The sequence below is a fragment of the Loxodonta africana genome, chromosome 27 (assembly GCF_030014295.1).
Source record: "Loxodonta africana isolate mLoxAfr1 chromosome 27, mLoxAfr1.hap2, whole genome shotgun sequence".
In the NCBI taxonomy this organism is placed as follows: domain Eukaryota; kingdom Metazoa; phylum Chordata; class Mammalia; order Proboscidea; family Elephantidae; genus Loxodonta; species Loxodonta africana.
Genome location: NC_087368.1, coordinates 35,598,632 through 35,624,024, shown reverse-complemented (window position 1 = coordinate 35,624,024; position 25,393 = coordinate 35,598,632). Strand labels below are relative to the sequence as shown.

The 25,393-nt window shown below is 44.1% G+C and overlaps 1 protein-coding gene across 7 annotated transcripts in view; it reads left to right on the top strand.

Annotated features, from left to right (window-relative positions):
* TRANK1 (tetratricopeptide repeat and ankyrin repeat containing 1) overlaps positions 1-25,393 on the top strand; it is an 84,762-nt gene that overhangs the window by 39,215 nt on the left and 20,154 nt on the right. For 6 of the 7 annotated variants that reach the window (XR_002787152.2, XM_023554849.2, XM_023554847.2 and 3 more), the window contains 7 exons: positions 2,571-2,770; positions 3,078-3,215; positions 8,487-8,633; positions 11,509-11,665; positions 17,261-17,349; positions 22,172-22,275; positions 22,386-22,518. Coding sequence is in view for 6 of the 7 variants with exons in the window: in XM_023554849.2 (XP_023410617.2) it covers positions 2,571-2,770; positions 3,078-3,215; positions 8,487-8,633; positions 11,509-11,665; positions 17,261-17,349; positions 22,172-22,275; positions 22,386-22,518 (968 nt within the window). In the remaining variant the exon portion in view is untranslated. The remainder of the gene's footprint in view (positions 1-2,570; positions 2,771-3,077; positions 3,216-8,486; positions 8,634-11,508; positions 11,666-17,260; positions 17,350-22,171; positions 22,276-22,385; positions 22,519-25,393) is intronic. The other variant, XM_023554850.2, reaches the window with a different exon arrangement.

Sequence of the window (25,393 nt, the reverse complement as noted above, 5' to 3'; positions counted from 1 at the left end):
TAAGTATTAACTTTGGTGAAGAGAAAGACAGCACACAATATAGGGGAAGTGAGCACATGACCAAGGCAAAGTCATAGAAGCTTCATAGCCACATCCAAATACCCTGAGGGACTGAGTTACTAGGGTTGAGGGCTGGGGACATGGTCATGGGGGTCAGTTGGCATAACAAAGTTCGTAAAGGAAATGTTCTACATCCAGCTTTGGTGAGTAGCATCTGGGGTTTTAAAAGCTTGCACGCAGCCATCGAAGATACATCTACTATTGGTCCTATCCCATCTGGAGCAAAGGAGAGTGAAGAAAACTAAAGACACGAGGGAACTATGAGTCCAAAGGACTAATGGTCCACAAGTACGACAACCTCCACCAGCCTGAGCCTAGAAGAACTAGATGGTGCCCACCTACCATCACCAACTGCTCTGACAGGGATCACAGTAGAGGGTCCCAGACAGAGGGAGAGAAAAATGTAGAAAAAAATTCAGATTCACACACAGACACAAAAGACCAGACTTATTGGTCTGACAGAGATTGGAAGAACCCCCAAGGCTATGGCCCTTGGGCACCCTTTTAACTCAGAACTGAAGCCATTCCCGAAGTTCACCCTTCTAACAGAAAGGTTGGCGGTTTCACACTGCCAGTGGCTCCATGGGAGAAAGATGTGGCAGTCTGCTCCCATAGAGATTTGTAGCCTTGGAAACCCTATGGGGTTGCTATGAGTAGGAATCAACTCGATGGCAGGGTTTTTTTTTTAAGCATGCCCTACATGTGTCCATAAACAATATGCAGTATTATTTTCATGTTTAAGAACTTTATTGGTATTGTGCCAGACAAAAAGCATAGGGTGCCTGGGAATAAATCTAATAGCTGTGCAAAATGTCTGGGGAAATTTGTAAAACATTAGTGGAGGAAGTAAGGAAAGACTTGAATAAATGGAGAAATACACCAAGGTCATGTTTCAGAAAACTCAATACCATATTTTATGCAAATAACATGCATTTTTTATATAAATATATATATTTGCTAACTGCTGGGTGTTACATGGAAAACGATAACTCACATCATTCACTCAATAATGTGAATTCTTCCCAAACAGCCATAAATTCAGTGAAATTCCAATCAAAATTACGAAGTGTTGTTTGAGAAATGTCCTAACTATAGTAAACAGGGGAGTGTGATGATAGCATAAAAACAAACAAACCAAATAGAATAGTGAGCCCAGAAAGAGACTCACATATATGTGAAAAAAAAACAGCATTGCAAATCAGGGAAAATGAGGGACTATGAAGTAGATAGCATTGCCACGCTGATTATCCAAATGGAAAAAAGTAAAATTAGGTCACTGGAAAGCTATTTTAGTAAATATTTAACACCACAACCACATTTTATGTAGATTAAAAACCATTAAAACAAAAAATCCTGTTGCCATTGAGTTGATTCCGACTCCTAACGACCCTACAGGACAGAGTTGAACTGCCCCACAGGGTTTCCAAGGGGCAGTTGGTAGGCATTTCATGTAAATGGAGTCATATACTATGTGGTCCTTTGTGACTGGCTTCTTTCATCTGACACGGTGTTTTCAAGGTTCGTCCATGTGATAGCATGTATCAAAACGTCCTTTTTATGGCTGAACTGTCTTTCATTAAGTGTTGTTGTATCAAAAATTATTTGTCCAGTTCCCTACAGGGCAGTTAAGTGGGTTCCAGGTTTCACTGCCATGAACACCTTCGTGCCCTTTTCTAAATCTCCCCTTGATATAAATCTTTGGCCTAGTGGGAACGGAAACTCAGTAACGGCTGATTTCTTTTATTCAGCAGTTTCCGCTTGTGCTTATCACTATTTTATATCACACACTTTTAATAAGAGTAGTATCAGAGTTTTTTTTTTTTTTTTTTTCAGTATCAGAGATTTCCTTTTATTAGTCAGTAATGGCAATGGGGCGTATGTTCATTTCCTGGTGTTCTGGGTAGAAGATTTTTATGTAGGTTCCTGATGTTGGTAGGTGTTCAATGTCACTGTGCTTTCAGAGTTTGGACAAGAAATGGAAATCAGGGCCCTTTGGGAAGTCCTTTCTTAAGCTCTGACAATTTTTCTTAGTAGAGCCCCTTCTCAGCTGGGTGTAAACCTGGTGGAAAAGGAAGATGGGGGCCTTGGTTGCTACCGCCAGTTAACATCAGCTCTGCTGTTGTCATGGCAACGTTGCCTCCACTGCTCTAAGCACCAATGACAGCCGGCATTTACCATTTTTACTGGCCCCTTATGTTAGCACTCTAACGCTCTAATTGTTTAGATTATGTTTGTGCCTTGACTCTTCCTTGGGAGGTAATTTTCTCCAGCATGAATGTAGGTTGGGAATGAGGTCTCACAAAACTGGGCAAACGAGCACATCTCTGCCTTCATCCGCGGTACCCAGAGTAATACAACTCAGGGCTAAAGTGATAATCAAATGGGAACTGGAAGCAGGCTTGCAATTATACGTGCTGCTTCTCAGAAAAATACTGTATCTCAAACAACAACAACAAAAATCTAGTCGTGTTGTACAGAACCTGACGCGTGTTTTCTGTTTAATCCTGTAGGAATCCTCAATCTGGCGTCTGGAGTAGTGGACTTGCTTCAGTTCTATTTCCCGGAATCTTTTGATCGCCTTCCGAGGGATTCTGGCCTCTTTGATGGCCCAAAACCAACTGTCCTGGAGTCTTGTAGCGTGAGCGACTTGGCAATATTGCTAAGAGGAAACAAAAGGAAAACTCAGCCCATTGAATTTGGAGCCCATCAGGTGACCTTCTTGAGATTTTATGTTTTGAGATAAAAGGCAGTTTGCGATTGAAAACAAACAAACAAACAAAACTAAGAGTCTTAATTATTCCACAAGATAGAATCCAGCTGTCCCTGTCCCAGAATGGGTAATTGTTTTAAGTATTTCCACTTGTGTGGCTGACCAAGTCCACGATTGCCACTTCTCTTTAAAGACGTTACCTGCCTCCCGTAGAAGTAAGTTGAGCTTCATGAGGTTTCTTTTTGTAGACTTTGATGGTTTTTCTCCCTTACCTACTCCCTACTTTTTTGCTTTTTGTTTTTTTCAGGTGATCCTTGTTGCCAGTGAAACAGCAAAGGAGAAAATTCCGGAAGAGCTGGGCTTAGCACTTGTGCTAACAGTTTATGAAGCGAAAGGCTTAGAATTTGATGATGTCCTCCTTTACAACTTTTTTACTGATTCTGAGGTATGGGATCATGAATTCTCTTCACATAATGCATGTACGCGTGTGGGCTGCCCTTCCCCAGAAGGGAAGAGAATTTGGACCCGGGATTAAGAGAGCTTGTCACAGAAGCGTCCTCCATTCAGTGTGGGTGTTGTGTGTTTGGTTGTGGGCGTGGACAGTGGCTGTGGGTGTTGCACAGTGTGTCTTAGGCTGGCTTTCCTTGTGCCCTGCCCTCCCTTGCTCTCTTATGTTCATTATTTTCTGCATGCCTGGTACCCGAGTACCAGTTTCCAGTTCTCATTAGCTGTTGTCATCCTTGGCTCCCAGGGGTACCCAAGTTGGAGCAACCTCTAAGGAGAGCTTTACAAGTGAAGGCAAGGTTAGCAATGTCCACCCCATGAGGACAGAACTGGGCTCTGTCAGTCCATAGAAAGAGACCACTCCAGGAAGACAAGTGAGACTTAATTCCTGCCCACTGGATCAGGTAATGCGGGGGACAAGAAGAGCTACCCTGCTTGGGAGTCCCCTTCTAGCATGGCTTCACGACCACTGCTTGCAGCCCATGCAGACAATGGCAGCAAAAGCATCCCTAGGTCGACCCACAGTAACCTCTGTGCCAGCCCATTGTTCTGAGTTGGCTCCTGAGTCCTTGTGATGATTTTTACTCCCCAAGCATTGTATCTTACGGGTAAAGCCACCAACTCAAGATCGTTGACCTCAGCTTTCTAGCTGCTGGCTTCTCTTCACCACCGTCTTTTGACTGGCGCTCAGGCTGACTACTGACTGTGCTGTGGAGTCTCTTTTGAGGACTTAGCTGGCTGCCTCCTGATCCCTGTTGCAGACTTCCGACTGCCCATGGTGCATGCTTGAAGGGGCTGTTTTTACACCCAAGTCAGGAGCTCTGTTGACTTTGATACCTTGAAACCCATTCCAGAAGTGACCCTTTAAATAGAGTCCTTGCATTTTTTTTTTTCTGATCGTCCTTTCATGTCATGTTTGCCTTAATACCTACAATTAATATTCTATGGGTGCTTTACAGTTTATAGGAACCCTGGTGGCGCAGTAGTTAAGAGCTCGGCTGCCAGCTGAAAGGTCGGCAGTTCGAATCCACCAGCCACTCCTTGGAAATCGTATGGGGTAGTTCTACTCTGTCCTACAGGGTTGCTATGAGCCGGAATTGACTCAATGGCAATGGGTTTGGGCTTTTTGGGTTTTACCGTTTATAAAGTACTTTTTAAATCTATTATTTTACTTCATTCTCCACCAACCCTCTGAGGTATATATTCTTTTACCCTCGTTCTGTAGCAAAAGAGGGTTATGGAGGTTAAGTAAATCGCCCACAGTCATAATGTAGGTGGCAGAGCCTGGACATGAACCCGGGTGCTTTGTGTTCTAAATCTCATGATCTTTCCACTGTACTCCCCTTTCTTTTAAAGGCCTGCATGCAAATTGGCTTCTAGAACCTTCCATGATGAGTTTTTCATTGCCATACCTTATGTACATTCCCATTCTATTCCTTTTTGCTAATAAAATCAGATGCACCCTCCTTAGCCCTGGAACCATTTTTATCTCTGAGGACTAACTTTTTTTTTTTTTTTTTCTCATAATACATCCATTGGTCATTTTTTGGACTGAGGCTGTCCTAGAAGAGGGGTAAGACTTAGTTGTTCCTGTAACTTATGAAGGGCGAGTTGTAGGCTCGTGCCAGTCAGAAGCTCAAGGAGCTCTGGATTTGTGGATCAGTAGCTGTGGTGGAGGAGCTCTGGTGGCACAGTGGTTAAGTGTTTGGCCGCTAACTGAAAGGTCAGTGGTTCGAACCTACCAGCTGCTCCACAGGAGAAAGATGTGTCAGTCTACTTCTGTAAAGATTTACAGCCTTGGAAACACTATTGGGCAGTTCTACTCTGTCCTGTAGGGTCACAATGAGTTGGAATCGACTCAACAGCAGTGGGTTTTTGGTAACTTGTGATCAGCTCTGTTTATGCAAGAAAAATCTAGCCATTCATCTCATCTTGACCCTGGAAATGACAGAGGCCCAGGTATCCTAACCACATGCTCCAACCAATGGCTCGTGAGTTGCATGAAATTAAAACAGTCACAAATTCAATCTTCTGGTAACATCCAGTTCATACTATATACACAATAAAAAAAACAAACCCACTGCTGTCAAGTTGATTTCAGCTCATAGCAACCCCATAGGCTTTCCAAGGCTGTAAATCTCTACGGAAGCAGACTGCCACGTATTTCCCCCACGGAGTGGCTGCTGGGTTCAAACTGCCGACCTTTTGGTTAGCAGCGAAACACGTCTCCTAAGAAGACTTTTGATGGCGGTGCTTTTGAATATACCAGGAAATGTAATCATCCGTGCCCTGGCCGATGTATACTCTCCGTTTCTAGATTACAAACCTCAAGACCAGATGAGGAAAAGAGAGGAAATGCACTAATCAAGGGAGAGGAAAGGCAGAGATCACACAGGTCCCCAGCTGCAGTGGGTCTGGCTGCTCACGTGGAGTTTGTTTTAATTGGCTGAGAGCTGTGGTTTGATCCAGTGAGAGAACCACAGAGAGCGTCTCTCTCCCCTGGCCTCTTTTCCCACCCCCTGTTTATGTTTCAGCCAGGTATTCTGTTTGCAGCCCCGGTCACCTGGGTGTGTGTGTCTGTGGGCTCTTGATGCCCTGGCTTGTGAGTTTTCCTTTTAGAGAACTTACTGTTACCTGCTCAACTGCATGGCTACTAGGACCGTGTTCTGAGATGGGGAAGAGACTTGGTTACACCAAATCCTTTTCTTGTAAGATTTTGCCTTGTTTCTGGTGAGGGGTAGACATTCTCCTAGTCACCCCAAAACTATCCTCCTGCGAGGGCTTGGGAGGGTGCTTTGCCGTTTACACTGTGCCCTGGATGTGAGTCCTTTCCTTTACACCCACATGGAAGCCAGTGAATGGAGCGGGGGGACTTCAAAAGCCATAGCTTTTATGGGCTGTTTAAGTGACTTAGATAACACAGCCCTCAAAGGTAGGCTTGCCTTTTCCTTCACAATTATTGGTCCCAATAGGAGAAGTTGGAAGAGTTTCAGATGCTTCTTTTCTTGCCAAAAGCACTGCAGGCCTATATCCTTATCATGAAAACACACGTACTCCATCCTCAGACGCCCTGTCTGGAGAATAAAATGTATTTCATTCGTGGGAACAGGTCAGTCACGTGCCACCTGCGCAGCTTTGCTTCTCACCCAGCACTTTCAAAATACGGTTGTGCTTCACTAGGCTTTTTCCAAGTAAACCAGTATCAACTCCTGCTGTCTGCCAGGAGGATCCTCTCAAAGGTCAAGCATTTGTGTCTTTTGCCTTCTTTTCTTGGCAGACAATTTAGTCATCTAAACAGCTTTTACCAAAAGTATAGATATGAATATGCCCTGGAGATTTTTTTTTTTAACCTTATTTAACTACTTAAATGATTACATGATTCATACACATTTTCAGAGTGTGGTTGTTGATTCTGTGATTGATTAGTGTTGTTGTTGTTGTTATTGTTGTTAGGTGCCATCGAGTCAGTTCTGACTCATAGTGACCCTGTGTACAACAGAACAAAATACTGCCTGGTCCTGCACCATCCTCACAATTGTTGTTATGCTTGAGCCCATTGTTGCAGCCCCTGTGTCAGTCCATCTCATTGAGAGTCTTCCTCTTTTTTGCTGACCCTCTATTTTACCAAGCATGATGTCCTTCTCCAGGGACTGGTCCCTCCTGATAACATGTCCAAAGTAAATTGATTAGCAGTATAACCATTCCTACTTAATAGACAGTTTTTAAGTAATTTAACTTGATACTTACATAGTTTAAATCATAGGGTAAATTAAAAGCATTTAATCAACTGTACCTACTTCATCTTTTCAGCTTGAAAACACACATAGATGGCAAAGAGCATCATTTTGTAAATAGAAAAATAAAGGCCAGCAGAGTTAATTAGCTACTCTCACAAGACGTACTGAAGTATGAAATCTGGAATTTCATAGGAATTCTGAACTCTAAATACTGCATTTAATCTGGGTATTCCAGCTTTAGCAGGTCTGCAAACCACATCCCGGGACCAAATTCAGAGCCTGTTTTTGTATAGCTTGTGGGGTAAGGGGAACTGGTGGCATAGTGGTTAAGAGCTTCGGCTGTAAACCTAAAGGTCAGGAGTTCGAATCCACCAGGTGCTCCTTGGAAACCCTATGGGGCAGTTCTACTCTGTCCTGTAGGGTCATTATGAGTCAGAATCGATTTGATGGCAGTGGGTTTGGTGTGGGCTAAGAATGGTTTTTATATTTTTAAATGATTGAAAAAAATCAAGAGAAAATATTCTGTTGCACATGGAAATTATATGAAATGAAATTTTGGTGTCCATAAAGTTTTATCGGCACACAGCCACGCCCATTTCTTTGTGTATTGTCTGTGGCCGCCCTTGCACAACAGCGGAGTCGAGTAGTTGTGAGAGAGGCCTTACGGCCCACAAACTTTAAGATATTTACTACCTGACCCTTTAGGAAAAAGTTGACCAACCTCTGGTCTACACAATTACCTTGGTTTTAGGGCTTGGGTAAAGGAAAAATGGGCAAAATAGCAACTATTTATTAGTCATTGTACTAGACATTTGATTATCCCCTTTTATTTTCCAAAAAAAAAAAACTTGGGATGTTCTATTACTTCCATTTTACAGAGCAGGAAAATGAGGTCTACAAGAGAGCAAACAATTTTTCCAAGGTCACACAGCAAACAAGTAGAAGAACCAAGACACACATTTGTTCTGCTGACTTCAGAGTCTACTTTGAACACTATACCCCAGCTCCTGAATCTTCTTCCATCTTTGCTTGGTTGAATAACCTAGTTAGAAAATTCTGCCACACATGTCTTAACTGCTGACCCTAAGTGGCGTCTCTTAACCATAGTGTGAAAAGGCATTAGGACACTGGGCATCTCTCTCTATACTGCTTGTTGAAATTCTTCAAGAAGCAGGTAGTCAGATGGAATAACTTTCTGGGCCCTTTGTTGTTCCTGGAAGTGGGTCCATGACCAAGCTGTCTCAACCAAGTGTCTAGGCAGTTTTCACCGTAGTTTCCCTCATCCTCACCCGAGCATCCTAAACCCTCCCGTCCCACCCTGAGGACACCGAATGGCCGCTTCCTCACACTGGAGCTGAAGGCCTGCCCACTGTGCCAGGAAAAGGTAGGGTTCAGGTCTCTGTGAGGCTCAGGAAGGTTGTGTGTACAGCTGAAAAGCGTATTTTGTTGGTCTTTAATTTGTTGTTGTTGTGCAGGCTTATAAGGAATGGAAGATCATTTCATCGTTTACGCCTCAATTGCCTGACTCCACGGAGGAAGACCGGCCGTTCATTGATGTGCCCCTGGAAAAGCCAAGCTCCTCGCAGGGTCGGCCTCTCGTGCTGAATCCAGAAATGTACAAGGTGATTTTCATCCATTTTCCCTCACAATTTCATTTATTTCATCATTTCATTATCTTCCAAAGATAGGGCTTAGAGACTAATAAAAATAAAAGCAAAACATACCAAAACTTATAGCTGTAAATTCCTACAATAAAAAAGAAGAAAGATCTCAAATCTCTAACCTAACTTTACACCTTGAGGTATTAGAAAAAGAAGAGCAAACCAAACCCAAAGCAACAGAAAGAAGGATATAGTAAAGATGAGCACAAAGAAAAGTGCAAAAGAAAATAGAAAAACAATAGAGAATCACCGAAACCAAAAGTTAGTTGTTAGAAAAGCTTAATAAAATTGACAAACCCTTAGCTACACCAATGAGGTAAAAAAGAGAGAAGACACAGCTTCCTAAAATCAGAAATGAAAACAGTGACGTTACTGCCAACCTTATAGAAATAAAAAAGATTACAAGAGAGTACTATTAACAGTTGTATGTATGGCAACAAATTAGACCATCTAGATGCAACGGACAGATTCTTAGAAACACACAAATTACCTAAATTGGCTCTGTAAGAAATAGAGAATCTCAACAGATTATTATAACAAGTAAAGAGATTGAATAAGTAATCAAAAACCTATCAAAGAAATGACTTCACTGATGAATTTCTCCCGAACATTTAAAGAAGAATTAACATCAACCCTTTGCAAACTCTTCCCAGAAACAGAGACCAAGCAAGGATGTAAAGAAATTTAGGACCCTCATACATTGCTGGTGGGAGTGTAAAATGGTACGGCCACTGTGGAAAACAGTTTGGCAGTTCCTCAGTCAGTTAGGCATAGAATTACCATATGACCCAACAATTCCACTCCCAAGTACAGATGCAAAAGAACTGAAAACAGGTGGTTAAACAAAAATTTTTGTGTGAATGTTCATAGCAGCACTATTCACTGTAGCCAAAAGGTGGAAACAACCCAAATGTTCACCAATAGATGTTGGTCGCTATTGGGTTGGCTTTGACTCATGGCAACCTGTGTATAACAGGATGAAACGTTTCCCAGCCCTGTGCCATCTTCATGACCATTGGTGCGTTTGAATCCATTGTTGAGACCATTGTGTCATTCCATCTCGTTGAGGTTTTCCCTCGTGTTTGTTAACCCTCTACTTTAACAAACATGATGTCCTTCTCTAGCAATTGGTCTTTCCTGATGACATGTCTGAAGTAAGTGAACCAAAGTCTCACCACCCCACTTCTGAGGTGTGTTCTGGTTGTATTTCTTCTAAGACAGATTTGTTCATTCTTCTGGCAGTCTGTGATATATTCAATATTCTTTGCTAACACAACAACTTGAATTCAGTTTTTCTTCTGCCGTCTTTTATCATTGTCCAGCTTTCACATGCATATGAAGCAGTTGAAAATACAGTGGCTTGGGTCAGGCACACCTTAGTCCTCAAAGTGTTATCTTTGCTTTTCAACACTTTAAAGAGGTCTTTTGCAGCATATTTGCCCAATGTAGTATGTTATTTGATTTCTTAACTGCTGCTTCCAGGGACACTGATTGTTAATCCAAATGGAATGAAATCGTTGACAACTTCAGTTTTTTCTCCATCTGTCATGATGTTATTTATTGGCCCAATTGTGAGGATTTTTGTTATCTTCATGTTCAGGCATAATGCATATTAAAAGCTGTAGCCCTTGACTTTCATCAGCAAGGGCTTCACGTTGTCTTGATTGTCAGCAAACAAGATTGTGTCGCCTGCATATCAGAGGTTGTTAATGAGACTTCCTCCAATCCTGCCACCACATTCTTCTTTCTATGGATCTTGGCTAAAAGCAGAGATTACTCAAAGGATGTTTACCTGTGTTTTATTGACTATGCAAAAACATTTCACTGTGTGGGTCATAAAAAATTGTAGATAACATTTTGAAGAATGAGATTCTAGAACACTTATTTGTGCTCGTGTGAAACCTATACATGTTTCAGGAGGCATTGGTTTGAGCGGGACAAGGGAATACCGCGTGGTTTAAAATTGAAAAAGATGTGTGGCGGGGTTGAATTCCTTCACCTTATTTGACATCAGATAAATGGATAACAAAATGTGATCTATCCACACCGTGGAATACTTTTCAGCCACGAAAGGAATGAAGTATGATACATGCTACAACGTGGATGAACCATGAAAACATGCTAAGAAGACAGACACAAAGCCGACATATTGTACAAATCCACTTACCTGAAATTTCTGAACAGGCAATCCATCGAGACAGAAAGCAGATTAATCAGTGGTTGCCAGGGGACAGGGCAGGAGGGAACAGAAGTGACTGTTTAGTGCATACAGGGTTTCCTTTTGAGGTGATAAAAGTGTTGTTTGGAGCTATATGGTGGAGATGTTCGCACAGTATTGTGAATATACTAAACTCCATTGAATTTTATACTGTAAATGGCTAAAATGGTGAATTTTATGTCGTGTGTAGGTGATTTACCACAGAAAGAAAAATGAGTTACAGCAATTGTGTAAGAGGTAACCATTGGGTAACCTGGCTGAAGGGGGCGTGGAAACTGATGGAAGCTCTCTCTGTTATGCTTGTAATGTCCCATGAATCTATAATTATTTCAAAACAGAAAGTTAAAAAAGAATTATAGCAGGTGGTCCTGCTGTAATTCAAGGGTGGTCCTGCTCACTTGTCTTCTTAGGTGGGAGAGGGGAAGAGTGGGGTTTCTCACAGCCCCACTTTCTAACCTGCAACAACCATGGGCCACTGATGTCCCTTTCACAGCTAGGCCATCCTTCTCTAAAATTTTGTTTCTGTGCTTTTCTCAAATCAGAGTCAGCTCATTGACTGTGTCACATTGTGGCTGTTGACAGTAGGCTCATCATCTTTGTCTTCAATCTCATCTCTAGCTCCTCAACGGAGAGCTGAAGCAGTTGTACACTGCCATCACACGGGCTCGGGTCAACCTCTGGATCTTTGACGAAAACCAAGAGAAGCGGGCGCCCGCGTTCAAATATTTCATTAGAAGAAATTTTGTCCAAGTTGTGAAAACAGACGAAAATAAAGGTAAAATATCATTAAAATGACCTCACTGTTGAATAGGAAGCATGTTTCTCTCAACTGTTCTCCTGGTTAGGTCTAAAGGATACAGCTTTTTGAAAGCACATTCTTTTCCTCCTCACAGTCTTCTGAGAAATGAGGGTTCCTATTCATTCGCCAAGGTGTATGGGAAAGTGTGGCTGTAATGGGATTAAGAGGGCAAACTTCTTCAGGGAGAACCTTTTATCCTTCCTTTAACAGTGAGTGTCATGGGCAAGCGTTAGAGGAAATACACACCACTGGGGAATCTAAATTGCTGTGAGCTTTGTGTGTGTGTGTGTGTGGTGAAAATATACACAACAAAACATATACATCTCAACAATTTCTACATGAACAATTTGGTGACATTGATTACATTCTTCAAGTTGTACAAGCATTCCGGCTATCCTTTTCCAAGTCATTCTACCATCGTTAACAGAAACTCAGTACCCCCTAAGCAAAAACTCCCCCTTTCCCTTTTCCTCCCAAACCCAGTAACCACTGATAATCTTTGATTTCTATATATTGGCTTATTTTATATAAGAGATATCATACTGTATTTGTCCTTTTGTGACCGACATATATTGCCCAGCATAATGTTTTCAAGGGTCATCCATGTTGTGGCATGCGTCAGGATTTCGTTTTCCTTTATGGCTTGTTAGGATTCCATTGCATGTGTGTACCACATTTTGTTTATCCATTCATCTGTGGATGGACTTTTCAGTTGTTTCCACCTTTTGGCTATTGTGAACAGTGCTGCAATGATCATTGATGTACAGGTTTATGTTTACATTCCTGCCTTCAGTTCTTCCGGGTACATGCCTAGGATTGGGATTGCTGGGTCATATGGTAATGTGTTCAACTTTTTGAGGATCTGCCAAACTGTTTTCCACCGTGGTCACACCATTTTACGTTCCCACCAGCAAGGTGTGGGGGCTTCGGTTTCTTCACAGGTTCGCCAGCAGCTGTACTTTCCATTGTTTTGACCAATGGCATTCTAATGGGGACTAGGTGGCATCTCATTGTCGTTTTAATTTGCATCTCCCTAATGGCTAATTAGTTTTTTTTTTTTAATGGCTAATGGAAGCCCTGGTGGCACAGTAGTTAAGAGCTCAGCTGCAAAAGGTCAGCAGATCGAAGCCACTAGCGCTGCTCGGAAACCCTATGGGGCAGTTCTATTCTGTCCTTTTGGGTCCCTATGAGTCAGAATCGACTCAAGGGCAACTTTTTCTTTTTTTTTGTAGTGGCTAATGATGTTGAGCACTTTTTCATGAGCTTGTTGGCCATTTGAATGTCCTCTTTGGTGAACTGTCTGTCTAGGTCCTTTGCCCATTTTTTAATTGGATCATTTGTCTTTTTGTTGTTAAGCTGTAGAAGTTTATATATCTATATTTTTTGGATATTAGACCCTGATTGGATATATGGTTCCTGAAAATTTTCTCTCAATCTGTAGGTTGTCTTTTCACTTTTTTGATAGTCATTTTTCAAAAATATTGTAAGTATTTAATTTTTATGAGACTCATTGATCTATTTTGCCTTTTCCTGCTTGTGCTTCTGTTGTGCTGTACGCTTTTTGATAGCAGATTGGCGGGATCTATCAAAGTAAAGAATGCATGTACATTTTGACCCAGCAGTTCCATTTCCAGGAATCTTTTCTAGAGATATACTTGCACAAATACTCAAAGATACATAACAAGGGTACTCATCACAGCAGTGTTTACAATGACAAGAAACTAAAAACAACCTAAGTATCTACCAGTCGGGGATGGGCTAAATACATTTCTTTCAGTGGAATACTATGCAGCCTTTAAAAGGAGTAACGTAGATTTCTGTTTACCAGTATAGAAAGATGTTCAAGATATATTAGATGAAAAAAGCAAAATTTAAACAGAATGATCCAATTTATAAAAAAAAATTTTTTTTATAGATAATACATAATATGCAATATTATATTAGACAAATGAAAAATGATTGATGTTCATCAGTATGTATCATAATAGCATGTTCATGCGCATGTGTGTGCGTATGCGTGTGTACACACAAGCACCTACTCGATGTCTTTCGCTGCCAAATTGGATTCAGTTCCTGAGTTTGAATATCAAAAATTAGATCTGTGAGAGTTCAGATAGCAAGGGTTAACAGGTTGTCTGAATCTATTTGGTTCCTGAGTTTCACAAAGCAAGAGAGTGAGGGGTTCATGAGAGAATTTATCTGTATCTATTCAGTTCCCGACTGTAGGTAGCAAATGTTTACATAGCGAGAGTTCCAAGAGTGAACCTGCATATATATACTTGTAAACACTAATCATTTCTGATACAAAGGTCTTTATCATGGCTACTTCTGGGGCAAGGACTGGTGGATGTGCGTTGTTGATTAAAAGATGAAGTGAAGGTCTTCTGATAGGATAGCCAAGAAGAGAAATGACCAGCTCTTAGTGAAGAAGAAAATTGTTGTCCTCCTCGGGGGTCAGCTGTTGAGTTAGCTCCTCCAGACCATGGTTGCTTCCTCCAAGGGTTGGGGAAGGTATAGGGCTCCGCTGTCGTGGAAAGGTTTTCTGGTTTTGCGAGCATTTCTCAGCCAGTTTTATGGAGGCTGATCCTGGTTATGGCTAAAGTCTCGTTTGGGGACCAGGATTCAATGTTCTCTTCCTGCGACCTGACTGTCGTGGTATAATGGGAAAAGTAGAAAGCTTGGAGTTAAAAACCAGCTGAGTTCTCATCGGAATTCTCCACTCGTGTAGCCACAACACCTTGTTCAAGTTCTACTTTCCACCTCTGGGCCTTTACTTCAACTAAAAAGAAAATGAGTGGTTTGGCCTAGCATGGTCATATTCCTGAATCATACCCGTAGCTCTTACCCCCTTTATTCTCAAAATACGGTTTGGCACCTGTTACAGATTGAATTGTGTCCTCTAAAAATATGAGTCAACTTGGCTAGGCCCTGATTCCCACTGTTATTCTCCATTTTGTGATCTTATATAATTATTCTATGTGTTATAAATGCTAACTTCTATGATGTTAATGTAAACCCTGGTGGCATAGTGGTTAAGTGCTATGGCTGCTAACCAAAAGGTGGGCAGTTCGAGTCCTGCAGGAGCTCCTTGGAAACTCTATGGGGCAGTTCTACTCTGTCCTACAGCATTGCTATAAGTTGGAATCAACTCGGCAGCACCGGGTATGATGTTAATGAGGCAGGATTAGAGGCAATTATATTAATCAGGGAGGGCACAATCTATAGGATTAGGTTGTATGTTGAATCTCTTTTGAGATATAAAAGAAGTGAGCAGAGAGAAAGAGGGACCTCATACCATCAAGCAAAAAGAGCCAGGAGCAGAGTGTGTCCTTTGGACCTGGAGTCCCTGCTCAGAGAGACTCCTAGACCAGGGGAAGATTAATGACAAGGACATTCGAAGAGAGAAAACCTTCCCTTGGAGCTGTTGCCCTGAATTCGGACTTCTAGCTTCCTAAACTGTAGAGGCTGGGGTTCTGTCTGCTAAAGCCGTCCACTTGTGGTATTTCGGCTATACCAGCACTAGATAACCAAGACAGCCCCCATTATAAAAAAATCATCAAGGTGGACAATTTCTTCAACTTCAAATACCAAATGAAAAAGAATTACGAGTTATTTTATGTTCTGGTAGCATTAAGAATACAAGATTACAGTTTTAGTTATGAGTTATACAATGCATATAGTCACATCTTTGAGAGCATCCGTTTTCATTGCATAAGGGTACTTGGGATGAGTGTAGTTATTGTGCAATTTGGGTTTCTTCAGCACGGCACCTACAGAGTTCACTGGCTGTATTTGGAGATAAGGTGGTGTTTTGCAATGAGAACAGGATGTCACCAGGGTGCTGATAGTGCATAGCAGGTCAGAATAAGGCACCCCGATGTCATCTCTGTATTTATGCTGCGGGGTGCTAGCAGAGGGCTAGCAGGAAGAGGCTAGGCTATAAGGCCAGATGTGTGCGGTTTCGTACCCTCTAAACAAATGCGGCACGTCTGCTGTGCTCCCCCGGGTGATGTCCCTTGACCTGGGTGTCTCTGCTCTGGTTTGGCTGTCAGCATTGACATGCTATTCTCTGTCTCTTGTTTGCTTCGTGGAGCTGTGACTTGGCACCCACGGGGAGTGTAGCCCATCACTGGTGATGCTCTGGGGGCTGTGAGTGGGGAGGACTGATACAGCCACCAGCAGGCTAGTGAGGATAACAGAAGGGACTGACGGCAGGTGCTTGCAATAGTCCATATCCACCCAACAGGAATGTGTCAAATTGCTTAGCGTGATGTTGGCAAAAGTCGGCACATTCTGAAAGGCTATAAAATTCTGTCACCTTGTCTCTTGTGAAAGCCACAGCCTGGGTGTTTGATAAGAGCTCCCTGGCTTTGAATTTTTAGGGAAGAATTAGAAAATGTTATGTTTTCTGACTGGTAGCTGTAGAAAAGGAAGGTAGGCGAAAGTTCAGAAACCATAGAACCTCCTAAAAAGTTAAACAGAATTCCCACGTGAAGCAGCGATTCCACGCCCAGGCATATACACAGATTGGTGTACATCGGTGTTCACTGCAGCGGTATCCACAACAACGAAAGGTGGACACTGCCCAACTGTCCACCAACAGATGAACGGGTAAACAGAGTGTGGTGGTAGAAACATATCCTGTCGCCTTCAAGTCCGTTCCAACCCTTGGCGACCTCACGTGTTACAGGGCGGAATTGAGCTCCATCGGGGTTTCTTGGCTGTGATCTGTATGGAAGCAGACCGACCGCAAGGCCTTTCTTCCGCGGTGCCACTGGGTGGGTTCAAACCACTTGTGCCACTGAGGGACCTTATATACATATGGCGAACTATCGTCAGACACAACCCAAAAAACCATTGCCATTGAGCTGATTCTATAGGATAGAGTAGAACTTCCCCATAGGGTTTCCAAGGCTGTAAATCTTTACGCAAGCAGACTGTCACATCTTTCTCCAGTGGAGCGGCTGGTAGTTCAACCGCTGACCTTTTAGTTAGCAGCCGAGCACTTCACCATTTTGCCACCAGGGCTCCTTATCAGACATAAAGAGAAATGAAATTCTGGTACATGCTATGTCATGGACAAACTTCGAAAACATTATGCCAAGTGCAATAAGCAAGACACAAAAGTATGACTATTGTACGATCCTATTTATATGACATGTCTAGAGTAGACAAATGCCTAGAGTCAGAAAGAGTATTAGTAGTTGCCAGGGGTAGATGAGGGAATAGTGGGGCAGTATTGCTAAATGGGTGCAGAGTTTCTGCTTAGGGTGATGAAGAAATTTCGGAAAGAAATAATAGGGATGGTTGTACAATGTCGTGAGTGTGATTAACGCTACTGGACCGTACGCTTGAAAATGCTTACAATGGTGAATTTTATGTTGTATATATTTTCCCACAATTAAAAAAAAAAACCAAGCAACATCCTTTCTTATCCTTCCTTTCCCCTTACAAAATCCACACCTATCTGGCTTGGAAGGTAAAATCTATCTTCAATGAGTATTAGAAAGATAAAACAGGTTTAAGTAAATGCGTGCTCGGAGAAGCAAACTCTCTTCTTTTTCATTGTAGACTTCGACGATAGCATGTTCGTTAAGACTTCAACACCAGAGGAGTGGATCAAACAAGGAGACTACTATACCAAGCACCAGTGCTGGAAGGTAAGGGGCTGGACCAGGAGCCAGGGAGCGAGGTCTTTGTGACCAGCGGCCTCGTCAGGCCTTAAGGCTGGTACCCCACAATTGCATTTATCACCAAAGGAGGGCAAAGGTAACAGTGCTTATATCAAAACGCTTCTTTGGAAACGTCAGGTCATCCCCCGATGATGAGAGCTCCCTGTGCCATCCCCTCCCCACCACAATCGTGACAACGCGCTTTTTTGCCGGCATGAGCCAATAAGTAAATACAAGAGACAGGGTAGTGCCTTAGTAAGGAATCCTTCTATTTATTTTTTTCCCTTTTCCACCCTATGTTTAGAAAGCTTTTGCTATTCTCATACTGTACTTTAAAACTATAATAGATCGGTCCCCCCTTTTATTTTTTTGAATTGATGAGACATAAACTTAACTGCCCACCTTAGCTTGGTGAACATAGGTAAGCTTTTTCACCAGGCTGTGCTGGCTGATTTCCATCCATGAGCCATTTTACTGAGCTTCAGCAGTCCTCTTCCAAGAAGTGTTATCTCTGCTAGTCCTCTTGAAATGTTGGAACCAGCTTGAAAAGCCCCATCACTTCCCCTACAGCCAGCATCCCTACATGTCACAGGGTCTCAGGTGGGGAGCCGTGGCTTATGTGTCCCCCATGACGTAGTGGTAATAATGTCTTCACGTGCAAGTTACAAACGCTCTACTAAAATGGTGTTTTTAAACCCAATAACAAGAAGTATGATCTCAGGGTTGTCTCTGCAGTCCAAGAAAGTCAACAAGAACCCAGTCTTATTCCATCTCTTCCTTATATCATCTCAATTCTCCCTTATGGTTGCATAATGGTTGCAGTAGCTCCAAGCATCAGATTCTCCCTCAGTAGTGCCCCACGCAGGGATGAAGGGCAGGCACTCTCTTTTCATGGGGGTCTTTTTTATTATGAAGTCCCCAGTGCCTTCCCTTTATGTCTCATTGACTAGTACCAGGCCACTTCTAGCTGCAAAGGAGTCGGGGAGAGTAATCCCATCTGGAAATTTCAGCCCTTCATGGGAGGTAGATTCTGCCATTAGACAAGAAAGGGAGGCGAGAGTGCTATGGGGAAAACAACTGATAGCATCTGGCTTGGCATGACCACATGTACATTTCCGTAAGCTCTAACTGCCCCAGGCACCTGGAGTGCCCCATGCTGGCAGCTGCAGGAGATGCCTCCTGAGAGAACAGCTGGGCTTGGGCTTTGGGCAGATCGCTTTCTTTCCTTTCCATGCTTCAGTGCTCATGTTAGAGAGGTTCCAGCCCCTCAAAACTGACAAAACAAGCATGTGCAGTTTCTCTTGCCCTTTCTGAAGAAACCTTGAGACTGATTTCTCTGGAGGACTTCTCCTGCTGCTTTCCCAGTCCTTCTCGTAGGACATAGACTTGGACCTGAGCAGAGGTCCTGGGAAGCAGTGAGTGTGTTGGAATCCCAAGTCAGAACTTAACGGAAGCCACAGTCAAGATGTCTTCTTTCTGATGTTCCTGGAGAGAGGAATTCTGAGTTTTCTCAGTCACAGTTTTTAGGAGAGCTTTGTCTGCCATTGCAGGGAATGTGGTTTTAAGTCTATAGCAAGTAGCTCATCTCTGGGGCTTATCAGTTATCATTAGCTGCACAACACCTTGAAACTTAGTGGCTTGAAACAAGTCATTTATGTAGCTTACAGTTCTCTGGGTTGGCAAAGCTGAGTTAGCTGAGCAGTTCTTCTGATCTCAGCTGGGCAGCCCATGTGTCTCAGCTGGCTGCCAGTCAGCTGGGCAGCTCTGTTTCTGGGGGTTGGCTGGCAGCTGGCTCAGGTGATGGAGGTGATTGGGGTTCCTGGGCCACTCATCCTCCAGAAGGCTCGCCCAAGGCTTGTTCATATGGTGTCTGGGCAGGGTTCAAAGAGAGTGAGCGGAAGTATGCAAGACCTCTTGAGGCCTAGGCTTGGAGCTGGCACAATGTTGTTTCTGCTGCATTCTCTTGGCCACAGCAAGTCACAGCCCAGACTGAAAGGGAGCAGAAGAGCTACCACTCTTGATGGAGAAGCTGCAAAGTCATGCTGTAAAGGGGCATGGATAGAGGGCAGAGTGAAGGAATGTGGCCACCCTTGCAGTCTGTCATGGGGGTGAGAAAACAGTATTTCATAGTTGTGTGTTTGGATGAGTATAGAAAGTGTTTCTATTAGTACGTAGCATTTAGCTGCAGAAGCTGACTGAGTCCTCCCCCCCGCCCCCGCCCCAGTTTTTCCCTAGCCATCCTTGTTATAATTGGAAAGGAATACTGAACACTTGGCTATTGTTATAAAACAGAGACTTTTTTGCTGGGGTTGGGGGAGTAGGAAAGAGAGGGTGGAATGGAATGGGCAGCAGGGACGGGTATAAAATTGGAGAGGTATGTAAAGTCTTACCCTTTATTCTTTTTGGATTGCTGTTGGTGTTACCCCTATGTGTTGCCTATGGATTTCCAGTTCTTTATTTCTTTTTAAAGGTCTTTTGAATGTTTGAAGCTAAAATCTTGTTAGGGGAGCCGGCACACATGAGAATATTACAAAAAGCCTTTTCCTCGCCTGACTTTATTTTGACCCTTCTAAAGAACTTCAGTGGTTAAGTGCTCCAGCTGCTAACCAAAAGGTCAGCAGTTCGAATCCACCAGGTGCTTCTAGGAAACTCTATGGGGCAGTTCCCATAGGATCGCTGTGAATCGGAATTGACTAGACTGCAATGGGTTTTTTTTTTTTAAGGACTTCAGGAGTCCTGGTGGTGCACTGGTTAAGAGCTAAACTGCTAACCAAAAGGTCAGCAGTTTGAATCCACCAGCCATTCCTTGGAAATCCTAAGGGGCAGTTCTACTCTGTCTTATAGGGTTGCTGTGAGTCGGAATCGACTCAACAGCATTGGGTTTAAAAGACTTCAGAACTGAGGTGGTTTATTGAGTTTTTGACTGCATGTCAATGAATATTTCAGAGCCACCATGCAAGTGGAAACCCTTTGAGATTCAGTGATTCAACAAATACCTGTTGAGCTGTGGGCCAAGCATTGTTTAGATCTTAGGGATATGATAGTGAGCAAAACAGGCACACAGACAATGACACAGTTCCAGCTGTTGCAGGTATCATAGATAAAAGACCAGGTGCCACCAGAATGGCTCTGTCCTGGGCAGGGAGGCCAGAGAAGGCTTCCCTGAGGAAGGGAGCCTTGAAATGAGACCTGCAGAAGAGTGAGGTTAACCAGCAGAGAAGGGACAAAAGAGCGTTTCAATCAGAAGGGAGAGTGTGTGCAAAGGCCCTGTGATGGGAAGGAGCATAGGGCTGGGGAGACTGGAGCAGAGAGTATGAAGTGGGGAGATGCTTTTCTGTGCACTTGATCATTAAGTGCTGCTTAGTCCCTCCCTTGCCCAGGCTGAGATCTCATCTGTCATGCCTGGCAGGACGTGAACTTTCCCCCCCTATAGCCTGCACTTTGAGTCACAGGTCAGCATTTCTGTTTTAGAAAATCAGCTTTCTCCTTGCAGGAATCAGGGTGTAGGCTGACTCTGTGACATGTTTGTCTACTTTGTGTTCAGAGGGTTTGGTTATCCCACATCTGAATATCCCAAGGACCTAGCCAGTCATTTTCTTTGTTGTGTTGTGACACCATCTCTGTCCCTGTGTAGTACATGTACTCCATGTTCCACCAATACTGCCAGGTGCTGTTGGAGTTACCAACTGGACAAAACCCGTGTTGAGGCCCAGAAGGTCCATTGGGTGACTTTGGGCCAATCACTCCACATCTCTGACTGAAGCTTGCTACTATAAACAGCGAGAAGGATGAGACTTCTTGCACATAGCTGATGGAAGATTAACTGAGGATGCTATTATGGTGGTCTTGGGACAGTGGCCTATAAAAAAAACCCATATTATGTAGCTTTTCCACAACTTCTGAGTACCTCCAAAAGGCACCTTTGAGCGTGAAGCTGGTTATTCTTGTTGGGCTCTTTCCTCTGAGGCTACTTTCTTTTTTTTTTTTTTTAATTTGTTCTTTAGGTGAAAGTTACAGCTCAAGTTAGTTTCTCATACAAAAATTTATACACACATTGTTACATGGCCCTAGTTGCTCTCCCTATAATGTGACAGCACGCTCCTTTTCACCCCGGGTTTCCCATGTCCATTCAACCAGCTCCTCTCCCTTACTGCCTTCTCATCTTACCTCCGGAGAGGATCTGCCCATTAGTTTCATGTATCTACTTGAACTAAGAGGCACACTCTTCACGAATATCATTTTGTATCTTACAGTCCAGTCTATTCTCTGTATGAAGAGTTGGCTTTGGGATGGTTTTAGTTCTGGGTTAATGGAGAGTCTGGGGCCATGTCTTCCAGGATCCCTCCAGTCTCAGTCAGACCGTTAAGCCTGGTCTTTTTACTAGAATTTGGGTTCTGCCCTCCACTTTTCTCCTGCTCCGTCAAGGGTTCTCTGTTGTGTTCCCTGTCAGGGTGGTCGTTGGCGGTAGCTGGGAACCATCTAGCTCTTCTGGTCTCAGGCTGATGGAGTCTCTGGTTTATGTGGTCCTTTCTGTCCCTTGGGCTAATAGTTTCCTTGCGTCTTTGGTGTTCTTCATTCTCTCTTGCTCCAGGTAGGTTGAGACCAATTGATGTATCTTAGATGACCACTCGCTAGCTTTGAAGACCCCAGACACCACTCACGAGGCTCTTTTTATTAGCATACCTCTCCCAGGTAGGGCTGGGTTGAGACCGGATGCTTTGTCAGTGGAAACGTGTGACGCGTGCTTTAACTCTTGTTCTACGTCACCTCAGTTACCCTGTGCAGGATCAAAGCCTTTTGTCTATTCCAGGTTGCCGCTAAGTGTTACCAAAAAGGAGGTGCATATGAAAAAGAGAAGTTGGCGCTGGCCCACATCACTGCCCTGAACATGAAATCCAAGAAAGTCAGCCCTAAGTAAGAGTCTCAGGGATCATCTCTGTATTCCTTTGATGAGAGTAGCAGGGTAATGGATTGGTGTTGGGCCAATATTCCATGGAGATCCTGTTTTGTTTCCCTCCCCCCAGGGAAAAGCAGTTGCAGTATTTGGAACTGGCTAAGACCTATTTGGAGTGCAAAGAGCCAAAGCTGTCTCTCAAGTGTCTGAGCTACAGCAGGGAGTTCCAGCTCTGCGCCCAGCTGTGTGAGAGGCTGGGAAAGGTATGGCCCCAGCCCGTGGCTGCTCCTGGGAAGACTGGGCTTTAGTGGAGCAGATTGAGGGGTGGGTTCCCAACCTCCGCGTGAGGTGGCGGTGGGCGCCAGTCCTCCAAGGAGAGAGAGACTGGCCTTATAGGTTCTTTAGACAGCCTTTCTTCCTCCATTTGCTCAGGCTTTTAGAAGGCTCCAAAGGCAGTATGTATATGTGTGTATACCCACTTCTGTGTCAGTGTTTGAGGCCTGATTTTTTTTTTTTTTTCTAAACCACCAAAAAAAACTGTTGCCATTGAATTGATTCTGACTCATAGCCACAGAACTGCCCCATAGGATTCCAAGGCTGTAAATCTTTACGGAAGCAGACTGCCATATCTTTCTCCCGTGGGTTTGAACTGCCAATGTTTCGGTTAGCAACCAAGCACTTAACTACTGCACCACCTGGGCTCTTTTATATTAACCACCAAAAAAAACCCCCAAACCCATTGCCATCGAGTCAATTCCAACTCATAGCGACCCTATAGAACAGGGTAGAACTGCCCTAGAGTGTTTCCCAGGAGCACCTGGAGGATTCGAACTGCTGACCTTTTGGTTAGCAGCCATAGCTCTTAACCATTACACCACCAGGGTTTTCGTATATTAACTACAGGGAGGCTGAATGTCACAATCAAAGGGCAGCTGTGTTTTAGAATATTCCTGTCTCCCCTTCTCTACGTTCACAGCCTGTAGTCTGCCTGGTAGAGTGGCCTGGTGTTTACATAGTGGCTTTTCTATGCTCTAGACCTGCACCGTCTTGTCCAGCAGCCACTAGCCTTGAGGCTATTTCTTTTAAAATTTTAATTTGCTAAAATTTAATAAAGTTAAAAATTTAGTTCCTCAGTTTCACCTGCCACATTTGAAGTGCTCGATCTTATAAAACATGTCCATCATTGCAAGGATTTTCCTGGACGGAGCCAGTAGCCTAGAGCACAGCTCCTTACCATGCGGCCCACAAGCTGACAGTCGGCCATAGGCCGTTTGCATTTTTCTGCAACAAGACCAACACAGAAAATGAAGGCGAGCAGTCGGAAATGTTTACAGCAGTTTGGCATTGCTGTAGCAACCAAGAGGTGGTCAGTTTCTTAATGATTCATTTTTAGCGAATCATTCCTGATGGCGAAACCCTGGTGGCGCAGTGGTTAAGAGCTAGGCTGCTAACCAAAGGGTCAGCAGTTCGAATCCACCAGGCACTCCTCGGAAACCATATGGGGCGGTTCTACTCTGTGCTATAGGGTCACTATGAGTTGGAATTGACTCAGTGGCAATCGGTTTGGGTTTTTTTTTTTTATCCTGATAGGTTGGAAATGTAGAACAATCTGGACCTCCTCCACAGATAGTCTGAGAAGCTGTGTTCTAGAGTCCCTGACAGTGGGCTGCAGCTTTCCCCTTGCCCTAGACTTTAGGAATCTCTGGTAGGAAAGTGAGTTTCTGTGTCTGTACATGAAATGTGGTAACTCCTGGGATCCTCAGAGCACCCTGGGCATTGGGCAGGGTGGGGATGGGACCCCTTGGGAAGCTTGCAGTGTTGTCTCAAGTTAGCGTCCAAGAAGGAGATAAGGCCCTCTAGATGCTGCCTGCCCTGTCTCATGTTTATTATGGGATGTAGGCTGTTAGGATGTGGGAGATGGAGATGGAAGGGGGTGGGGGGGAGTAGTAGAGAAGGCATTTCCATAGCTGAAAGTTTGACTCCTAAGGTTACAGGAGCTAGAAGTGTTTTCAACCTCTCCAAGTCCCTCAGCCCCTGCCTTCCCTCTCCAATGCCACCACCTTGGACCCCAACCAGTGACAACCGTAGGGGCTAGACCTGAGCCTGATAACCCCATTTTGCCCAGCAATGGCTACCATGACTGAGCCAGAGACCCCTTCCATATCTACCCACCCTGTCCCAGCCTGCCAAGCTCTGCGTCTGAAGGGGATAGGAGATCGTAAGTATAGCCCACCCGCCTTCTCCAGGACTGCAGTACCCTCTCAATGTGAGGCCACCCTGTTCCTGGAGGCACAGCCTTCCCTCCTTCCCTCCATTTCTGCGACCATGGCCATTGGTGGCAGCTTCTTCTGCCTTCTCTCACCAGTACATTCCAGCAGCCCTAAGCCCCATCTAGGGAGCAGTCCAGTCCCTTTCTTTTCTCAGGCCCCTTCCTGGGATGATACTCAGCCCTCAGCCAGCATCAAGTGTCTTGTGGCCATCCCACTGAAACTGACCATCATGATTCAAACTGATCAGCCTGGCAGCAGCCTTCATCAGAATCCTCAGGCTAAATTGCCTTCCTGCTCCCAGCCCCCAAATGTGTGCTGCCCCCGGGAAGGAGTTTGTGAGGGATGCTGTGGGAATGTCGGCTTCCCTTCCAGGGATTCCTGTGTCTCGCCTGTTCCTCCCTGTCTCCTGAGAGCAGCATTGGTTTCCCTGGAAACCTCTCAAGGCCCTTGCTCTGGATGGCAGGTGGGGGACTCCTCACAGAGCCAAGCAGATTAGAGCTGAGGAACTGCCACTCAGGGCCAGTCTCTCTTCTCTGCTTCCAGTCGGTCCTCATTCAGCACAGAGTGATCAGCATTCTCCAGGAGAGGAAAACAGACTGGATGGCTAGGTGTTTTACTGATGTGGCTGAGCACCCTGGCCCACGAGCCCTCTGGATGTAGAAGAACCTGAATCTTGTTTATATTTTAGCACTTTTTGTAGCTTGTGCCATTTAAAATTACCCAGCTAAGATTTGTTACAGGAGCCCTGGTGGCGCAATGGTTAATAGTGCTTGGCTGCTATCCAAAAGGTTGGCAGTTGAATCCACCAGCCACTCCAAGGGAGAACAGACCTGGCGATCTGCTCCCGTAAAGATTACTGCCTAGGAAA